Source organism: Callorhinus ursinus, unplaced genomic scaffold (assembly GCF_003265705.2).
Source record: "Callorhinus ursinus isolate GAN/ISIS: 27379988/994484 unplaced genomic scaffold, GSC_fseal_2.0 scaffold20, whole genome shotgun sequence".
NCBI lineage: Eukaryota > Metazoa > Chordata > Mammalia > Carnivora > Otariidae > Callorhinus > Callorhinus ursinus.
In genome coordinates, this window is record NW_027397082.1 from 2,377,918 (window position 1) to 2,387,845 (window position 9,928).

General features: G+C 43.2%; 1 protein-coding gene across 6 annotated transcripts in view; it reads right to left on the reverse strand.

The window, feature by feature from the left end:
* The window catches only part of INPP5F (inositol polyphosphate-5-phosphatase F), an 81,220-nt gene extending 71,898 nt beyond the window's left edge, over positions 1-9,322 (reverse strand). For 2 of the 6 annotated variants that reach the window (XR_012381629.1, XM_073904108.1), the window contains exon 1: positions 8,985-9,306. Coding sequence is in view for 5 of the 6 variants with exons in the window: in XM_073904108.1 (XP_073760209.1) it covers positions 8,985-9,081 (97 nt within the window). In the remaining variant the exon portion in view is untranslated. Of the gene's footprint in view, positions 1-8,984 lie in introns of all 6 variants that reach the window. The other 4 variants (XM_025881025.2, XM_025881028.2, XM_073904109.1 and 1 more) reach the window with 4 other exon arrangements.
* Positions 9,323-9,928: the final 606 nt, after the last annotated feature.

Sequence of the window (9,928 nt, forward strand, 5' to 3'; positions counted from 1 at the left end):
AGGTCTAGGATTTGCCCTTTTAATTGGCCTCAAATGAAGATGCTTCTAGATCAAACACAGAGTGTGCTGTGGGTGGGAGGTAAGGGGGAGAGCCTGTACTATTTCAGTCTGGCCATTAGGCACGACTCATTCTCATAAACCTTTTTTGCTTTATTTTTTTTTTTTTTGAGTACCCAATTAGAATGAAGTCATGATGCATACAAAGAGTTACGCCTGCCAAGAAAAAAAAATCCATAAAAGTCTACTAGTGTATACAGCTAGTTTTTTTCCAGGACTTTCCACTCTTACAAAGAGAAGCAATCAGACTAATAAAAGCTGGAAGAAACTTCCCAGAATCAAATAAAAGAGCACCTTTCTTCCCATTTTCTTTATTAGGAAGAAAAACAGATTTTCACCACCTTGAAAAAAAAAAAAGACAACACTAAAACCTCAAACTTTAATACCCAACCCAAGCCTCCCAACAGAACTGGGCCTTAAGCTCTGTCACAGCATCTGTCACTCTAGAATCCTACGTATGTCTCTCCCCCACTGGACCATAGCCTCAACTACAGGGTACAGTGTCTTTGCCACCTTTTTCTTTGGCACACTGCCCAAGGTCTTCAATAAATGTTGAAAGAATAAATAAACGACTTCACAGAATTTCAGACTGAATAGAATTTGGAAGGAGAAAGAAACAAAACACAAAATTACAGGGAGGAAATGAGGCTGCTTCTTTGCAAAAAAGGAGTTCAGATGGTCCCCCACTCACAATGGTCTGACTTATGACGTTTTGACTTTACAATGGTGCAAAAGCAATATTCATGCAGTAGAAACTGTATTCTGAATTTTTAATTTGTATTTTTTTCCTGGGCTAGTGTTATGCCAATACCATATGCTCATGATGCTGGGCAGCCCTGGCTACCTGTAGCTCCCAGTCAGCCATGTGATCCTAAGAGTAAACAACCCACACAATTAACAACCATTCTGTACCCATACAACCATTCTGTTTTCACTTTCAGTGCAATATTCAATAAATTACAGGAGGCATTCAAGACGTGATTATAAAATAGGCTTTGCATTAGATGATTTTGCCTAACTGTAGGCTAACTGAAGTGTTCTGAGCACATTCAAGGCAGGCTAGGCTAAGCTATGTTTGGTAGGTTAGGTGTGTTAAATGCACTTTTGACTTACAATATTTTCAACTTACACTGGGTTATCAGGATGTTACTCCATAAGTGAGATGTGCACTGGAAAGAGGTAAAGGGGAATAAATGAAATAGCTACTAGAGATGAATCCTGGAAGCCAAGAAGCACAACTGCCCAGAAGGAGGAGTAGCAAACTATTGCTCTGCTCAACAATTTGGTCTGTCGCCCGAGGGTGGGGGGATGTATATGTGCCTGAAATAGGGAGAAGAATGTATATACCTGGCATAAAAACAATGTATAATGATATTCAGAAGCATCATTAATATTACACATGCAAACTACTAAAATTAAAAGCATTATGGCAGTGTTTAAATTTCCTAATATTTCTGATCTTGTGACTGTCTCAAATTGTATATATTGACCATTGCAGAAACTGTGAAATTTGAAGTTCAGTGTAAGTGAAAAGTGTTTAAAAAAAAAAAAAAAAAAAGCCTGGGGCGCCTGGGTGGCTTAGTCATTAAGCGTCTGCCTTCAGCTCAGGTCATGATCCCAGGGTTCTGGGATTGAGCCCCGCTTCGGGCTCCATGCTCCGCGGGAAGCCTGCTTCTCCCTCTCCCACTCCCCCTGCTTGTGTTCCCTCTTTCACTGTCTCTCTCTCTCTGTCAAATAAATAAAATCTTAAAAAAAAAAGACTCATAAAGAAAATGTACTTTTAAATATCCCACTATCAAGTTAAAGACATTCATAGTTAAACTTGAATGAACCTGAAATAAAATGAATTAACTTAAAAGAAAAAACAACAAGAAACACTGACCTAAAATCAACCTGTATTTCATTCAACCAGCCTTACCAAAGAAAGCACACAGGAGTGGATGCTTTTTTTGTGAATGAGAGCAGTTTCTTTAAGGGTCTCACAGCAACCAGAAAATGAGTCATCTTAACAGAGCATGGGATTTAATTAAGATCCTACCAGTATGTGTTGTGATAGTACTATAATGTTAAACGTTCAGTGTTTATCATCAATTCTAAAATACTACTTAACATATTATCAACAGCTACAGATAATTTAAAAAATGTATTATTTCTCTATTTTGTTAAATATACTCCAAATGTTCTTCTCAGCTCAATTATGGTCAGTTAATACATAATGATTGTAACTTAGACTAGCTAACAAGTAATTATTTGCTAGAGGTTCTAGGACATTGCTGTTACTTCTCAGGGCTTGTGTTTCCAAGATTAGATTTTTAAAGGTTATATTTTAAAACAGTTGAACAGAAATAGACCAGTTTACAGTTTATTCATAGAAAAATAGTAATACATCTTACAAAGATCTAACACATTTAAATCCCCATGAAACCACACCAAATTTAGACTATGGCTCTGAGAATCCACACAATCAATGGCACAAACTAGTTTGATTTTCTAATAGTCTAGTATCTATCTGCAAATACATCAATCACCTAATTTTGTTATAAATCACAAGGAAAAAATTCAGCAACAAGTGTTTTGTCTTGTTTTTTTGCATAAGGGCCAGTTCGAGAAAAATAAAAATGTCTTTATATCCCTTTTATTTTCATTCAAAAAGATTTATTGAATCCCAGATTTAAAAGTTAGATTTCCCCCCTTTATGAGTAAAATGAAAATGAGAACGGGTTTTTTTGGTTGGCAAGACAGGCAGTGCTCTGGTCTTCAGTTCTTACATTCTGTTTAATCCTCCCAATAGCCCCTTTGCTGCTCAAGATACACAGGGTCGACCAGGGACTAGAATCATTTCAATTCATTCAATATAATTTTTATAGAAGACCTGCTACAGGCCAGGTGTGAGGGAAATGGTGAAAAATCTACAGCCCCTTCTCCTTACTGGGGCTGAGGTAGGCTGGGCGGTTAGGACAAAGGGGAGTCATGCTGCTGGGCATCCAGGAGCTGCATGAATGCATCCAAATTTCTGAAACACCAAGCTGTGAGGGCTTCCTGGTTTCTGGCACCTGAATGCTCTGACCTAAAAGGCCTTGACACTGCCTCTTCTCTGAAGCCAGCCTTTGGCAAGTCCTGGCATCTGCTGGCTCAGGCCTGGTCGGAACACAAGTGTCTAGGAACCAGTGACCCGACAAAGGTTCTGGCCCTCTTTGAAGGTGGTTGTCCTGAAGACCTTCTCTCCTCCACTCCCTCTCTACTTTATGTGCTCTGCAAGGATGCCTGTGAAATTGGATCTAGGACTCTTGACAGACTGGGAAAGGCTTCGGGTTGCTCATCACTGGCTGAACTAGTTACGAGTCAGTACATATCAACGGTTCTGCTCCAAGATCTACCCTGTATCTAGTCCCTTCCCAAACTGTAGATGTTCTAAAAACTTAAGAGAAACCTGATAAACTGACCATAACTTGGAAAAACCACTGGGCAATCTATTCTATAATAACATTCCCTGTAACTACATAAACTAATTTTGCAACAAGGAATCAGGGCAGGGGATAGGGTCAAAGAACCAACCAGTAGTCCCTTTATCAGCCTTTTGTTCTATATAGATCCTTTCTCAATATGCATGCTTTGACATTTGAGGCTTTTTTATTTTCTCCATACACTACCCTATAATGATTATGATAGCTAAAGATACATTTCAGATATTACCCATAAAAATATAAATCCTATAACTGTAGTCAAGAAGGTAGAAAGGTTTATAAAACATTTTTGTCAATATTGGGAATAAAATCCTCCTCCCGATGTTTATTGTGGGGATGAAATGAAACAGTACATATCGAGGGCTTAGAACAGTATCTGATTCAGAAAAATGCTCAATACATAAAAGCTATTGCTATTACTACTATTAATCTCGGTTGACAATGTAGACAACAAAATATACACAAAAACTTCCCCAAATCTGTACTACTTGATTGCAAATGTCATCAGTCATGTTAGACTGGTTTTTTTAAGCTAAAGAAGGGGGGGTTACTTTAGAAAGAGGGGTCTTTTCTACCTTGCATACATCAATGTTCATAATAATAAATTGTACAATCAGACTAACTGCTAGCCGGTTAGAAATAAAAAATATGGGAGAAAAGTGGTTTGGGGTATAAAACTGCTAAGCCATTTAAAAGAAACTGAAGACTAAAGACACCAGGAAAAAACCTAGTTATTCAACAACATGGTTAAAAAGATTTTTTACAGCAGATTTAATAATCAATTTTTTAGAAAGATTTTATTTATTTATTCCAGAGAGAGAGAGAGAGAAAGAGAGAGAGAGAGAGAGAGAGCACGCGCTCGCACTAACGAGAGTAAGAGCTGAGGGAAAGGGACAAGCAGACTCCGCACCAAGCGCGGAGCTTGATCCCACAATCCCAAGATCATGACCTAAGCTGAAATCAAGAATGAGTCGCTCAACCAACTGAGCCACCCAGGCACCCCAATAATCAATTTTTAAATTAAAATGCCCTAGGGTGCCTGGGTGGCTCAGTCTGTTAAGCACCTGTGTCTGCCGTCGGTTCTGGTCATGATCTCAGGGTCCTGGGATCAGGCTCAGGCTCCTTGCTCAGCAGGGAGTCTGATTCTTCCTCTGCCCCTCACCCTGCTCATGCTCTCTCTCGCTTGCACTCTCTCTCTCTAAGTAAATCTTAAAAAATAAATTAAAATGCCCTATTACGTTTTGTCATGGTAATTCATGAATTTTTAGTAAACATGAGTTCTTAAAAAGATAAAGTTCAAAATCATTTTTTTCTGAATACCAAATGACACTAAAAACTTTAAATAAACTGAATCTAGCTTCATAAAATACAATTCCTGAAAAGAGATAAAAGTTCTATGTGGATTTCAATTCTATAATTTCTCATTCAGAAAAAGTTAACTTCATATGACATACTAAAAATAATTTTCATCAAATTTTTAAGGTTTCTGTGAATTCTGAGAGCTACTATCCCCTCCAAAAAAATGTTCTCTGGTATTCATCATTCAGAGTATCATATCTATAAATATAGTTTACATGCTTATGAATGTTATGTATATGACAGATGCTTTGCCATCTTTTTATGGTCACTCAGTCTCAGAATAGAATGAAGCAATACTCTGCAGGAAATTACATAACACCATCATATTAGACAAAGCCACAAGGACTTAGTGGAAACAATTTTAAGACTAAAGAGATAAGACCACATCACCCTTCCCCAATAGTAGACTGTATTATATTCCTTTTTAAGTCTTTAAATTATAATCCTTATTCTCAGATAGTAAAACACCACTCTCAGGAGTTTACTGAATATTCACACAGAGCTTTATCATTTTCCCTGGTAGAAAATAAAACAATCTCCCGTAGTCATTACCCTGCAAAGGACGTAAGCATCCACCAAAAAGCAGTTGCTATATATGAACGCAGACTCCTCAACTACCCTTAAGAAACTGGAAAAACCAGAAAAAAATAACAGTACTCAAGTGTTTAGCTAGAAGAAAAAACTGAAAAAATTTAAACAATGTTAAAGAAGAAAATAAGGAATACTACTACAAAGATTAAAAAAGTGATGCTAAATCAGAAAAATAACACAAGTGGAAATTCATCTTTCCTCATATTTACTTCCTCACCCAGCTGGACAGAGATTTTCTGCCCCAATTAGAAGATATTCTAAAACAGGGCCTAAAATTAATATTAAGCATAACACAACATCCTACTTTTATGGCAATGATATTACGGAGAAAAAACGTGGACTTTAGCTCAACTCACACAAAAAGGACTTCTTCGTCCTAACCACTCTAAAGCCCAGATACCAAGATGAGTAAATACGGTCCTTGCCTTGGAGAATGCATTGTCCACTAGGGAAGAAGCAAACCAAATATTATCATAGGATGATGCAGTATGGGCTATAAGTGAACTGTGCACTAGGCATAAAAAGCACTTGGAAACACGATAAAGGTGACCAATATTTCTGCCCTAGGGATGTGGGCTAGGGTGAACACAGTATCCGAGCTGGGTCTCACAGAATAAATTAGGCAGGAAAGGGGCTGATAAACATTCTAGGCTAAGGAAATGGTCTTTAAATATCAATCGCGATTCTTCTGATATCTCTAGGAAAAAGAAAAGTTCAATAGCCACAAACAAAAGCCACAATGCTCACAGGCTTTTTGGTTTTATAATACTGCCCTTTGGAAAAGAAAAGGACTTGGTCAGTCATCTATTCAGTTAAATAGCCAATAGAAAGCAATGAGATTTTAAATGCTGTCATTACAAACAATAGCAAAACTGTCCATGAAAGCAGAGGGAAAAGATCCAATAAAATGAATATTAAATGATTCTATAGAAAAAGATCTGAAAAGCACTTATCCAATTAAAATACCATTAATAGTCATTCTTTAGAAAGGATCTTGAGTACTGGATAGGAAAAACTGGTAAAGTTTAATGCATGGGATCCTTTATTCACTGGCTACACTTGAATACTCAAGATCAAAACAGGCTGTTACTTCAGAAACATAATGACCTCTTCCTTCCTCTAGATTTTTGGTCGACTTCTCTCTGTGGTCTCCTATATCCTCAGAAGTGATATAAACTTAATTGCAAAGACTATAGCCATTTTATTCAGAAAAAAATTTTTTAATTTGCCCTTTGATATGGACTTTGGATATATAAACAGTAATACAAATCACATGGCTTAATCCAAAATCTAGGCCCATATTACCCTGTGAATATTCCTTAAAGGCTTAAACCAGTGACTCATCTGAGCTTCTTAGCTCAGAAGCATGGGTTTCAGTAGCCTTCCACTGAAAGTTGCTAGCCAGCATCCAAGAAGAGTTGATTTACTTCGCTTGAGGGGAGTAATTTAGCCCCAAGCAACCAGGACTGGAGAGCCTCCTGGTACAAGAAACAAACACAAACCAAAGAAAATGACAAACAATTCACTTAAAACCCCTCCTATTCAGAGAACTCCCGTGACCTTACTTCATTGCATGTAATTCCACTAGCTTGGTTCACCTCTGTCAACCTTAGAGGCTAAGAGAAAGGAAAGACTGGCCCTAGAAATGTAAATAACCAAGTCTTCCCTATTTATGTCTTAATCAACTGCCCAAATTCACAGGTGACCACCTAGAGATCTCCTGTTTCTTTACAAAACACAATAATTCTGGTCCTCCAAGATGTACACTGAACAAACACTGAACAAATTGGTATTGTTTTAAAAACATTTTTGTGATGTACAAGGACTCAAATGCCCAACCCTCATTTTATAGTTGAGGAAATGAGGCACAGAAAAGCGTTCTGTCCGATGAACTGGAGATGATCTCAAGTTCCATCCAGCTGTAATAGTCAAGCCCTAAGAATCTAAAGAGTTGGCTCTTTGGCAGCCTGGAGAATTCTGCAATCTACCTTTCTTCAAGGAGCATTTGCAGCCTTGCCCCAACTTGGGGGCAGGGTGGTGGGGGGTGTGCCAGGCAAATGGTCAAATCAGGAAAAACAGAGAATAGAATGACTGGAGACTGGCCAAAATTATCCTATCTACAACAACTTCTGTCCCAAGATCATCAGGAACTTTATCTGGGTGCAGTCATTTCTCTTCCATTCTGAATAGAGGAAATAAAATGTAATAGCTAGAAAATACACCCAGAGCCTAGGAAAAAAATAATAAGTTCTCCTTCACTGCTCTCACAAATCAACTAGCAGGTCTTCATAAGAAAGCAGTGGAACCTGCCGGAAAGTGTTCTGGAGGCTCTCTCTGTGAGCTCAGGCAAGTTACTCAAGTTTCACACCTGTCTTCGCACCTGAAAAAGAGGATACCACCACCTGCTTCTGTAAGGCTGTTGTGGGGATTGGGAATAATATATTAGGGAAAAGGTCCTTGGAAATCATCTTACACACGGTTAACAGTTGTGATATGAAACGCTCATTTGGACTTTCTATACTTCTCAGTTCATAGCATGTAATCCTTGTCTACATTACACACAAGAATTACAAGTAAGTTTTAAGTTTCTGGCTATTTCTTTAAAGAATTCTATTCTCTCACTTCTGAAGTGAGCGCTCTCTGAGATGATTAGGAAAAGGAACCGGCAACCTCAAACGGGGAGGTGCTACGGAGTCCCCCCACAAAGGAAACCGCCCCCTGGACCCATGTCAGCTCTCTGAAGGCAGGGACTGCTCTGTTTTCACCGCTGTCACCAATTTTCCTAACGCAAACGAATCGTTGCAGACTTAGGCATCTCCTAACAGCTTACATGACACCCAAACACGGCCCCACGATACATCCTGTACGACAATACTGAGTCATACGAAAGTATTAAAAGTTTAACATTACAATGCAGTTCAGTTATAATACTAAAATCAAAGAAAAGGTGTTTTAAGTCGGGTGCCTATGAGGTAACCAGAACAAAGTCACACCTTTAACAATAAGGGACCAGAAACACATAGATGTCAACAGGGAGTGAACCTTCCGCAGGACTTTCCACTGAACTGGCGCGATCGTTTCTGGCCCGAGATCGGGATGGGATTCGAACTCAGAACTTGTCTCAAAGGACGTGCCAGAGCCGCTCCAGAGTGGAAGAGGCCTTTAAGGTCAGGCGCCCCTCGTCCGAACTTTCCGGCTCGGCTCCGGGCCGCTCCCGGGGGTAGCAGAGCGGATCTCGACGCGGAGGCGCGCTCGGACGGACGAGGGTCGCCGGCCCTTTGTCCCCCGCGGAGGGGCAGAGGCGAGACAGGAGCTCCCTCCCGTCAGGAAATAATGACAGCTCGAGTGCCTCCGCTCGCGCCCGCCCCGCCCCGCCCCGCGCGCCTGGGCCGCAGGCGGCGCCCGCCCGGCTGCCCCCGCCGAGGGGCGGCCGCGCCCCCTCCTCGCCCCCCGCCCCGCCCCGCGCCGCCGCGCCGTGCCGGGCCCAGGGCCACCTCGCGCCGCCAGCCTCACCGGGTCGGAGCTGGAGGCCGCCGTCGTGGCGGCTGCACCACAGCGCGCGCTCGCCTTGCTGCAGGATGTAGTGGTCCTTGGCTTGGAAGAGCTCCATGCCGGCCCCGGGAGCCGAGGGAGGAGGCGGCGGCGGCCGGGCGCGCCAGTGTCTCCGCGGCCCCAGGCCCCGGCGGCGGCGGCCCACGGGGGGCGCGCGGGGCGTCCTAGTCGGCCGGGGTTACCGGAGTCCGCGCCTCGAGGAACAGCGACTGAGGGAGCGCCCCAGCGGCCAGGCCCGCTGGAGGAGAACGCGCACCGGCGGCGGTGGCGGCGGCGGCGGCGGCGGCCTTGGAGGCCTCTCCCCCAGCTCCGCCCCTTGCCCGGCTCCGCCCCTGGCACCGCTCCCGGCCCCACCCCCTTCAGTGGCCCCGCCCCCGGCTTCAACCAGGCTCCTCCCCTTCCCTGTTTCTTCCGCCCGCCTCTTTCTTCTTTCCGCTCCCCTTTCTGCCTTTTTTCCCCGCCGCCTTCTCCTCCAGCTTCTCCCGGGCTTCTCCCGGGTTTCTCCTCCTGGCTCCTCCCCACAGGCTCTTCCTTCCTGCTCTCCTCCTCCCCAAACCCTCCTCCCGCTCTTCCCAGGCCCCGCCCCTGGCGGGCCCGCCTTCCCTCCAGAGGCGATGGCAGGCCGAAGTCGGGCATGGCTGAGTCAGGGGCCAGCTGCCCTCACGCCCTGTAACCTATGGAGCAGAAGCTCACTCGTGGGGTCTTCCCTCCCATGCCGGCGGGTTATTCGCTCCTTTCACCAGCCCTGAGGAAAGCCCGGCCGACTCCTTACATCCAGCCTGAAACTCCCTCCTCCCCGGGCCTGAGCTGCCCGCAGAGACCCGGACCAGGAGAGCCGGGAAATGTGACCCGAGACGCTGGTTACTGGGGTCTAGCCCCAGCCAGGCTCTCCTCAGAGCAGGGCC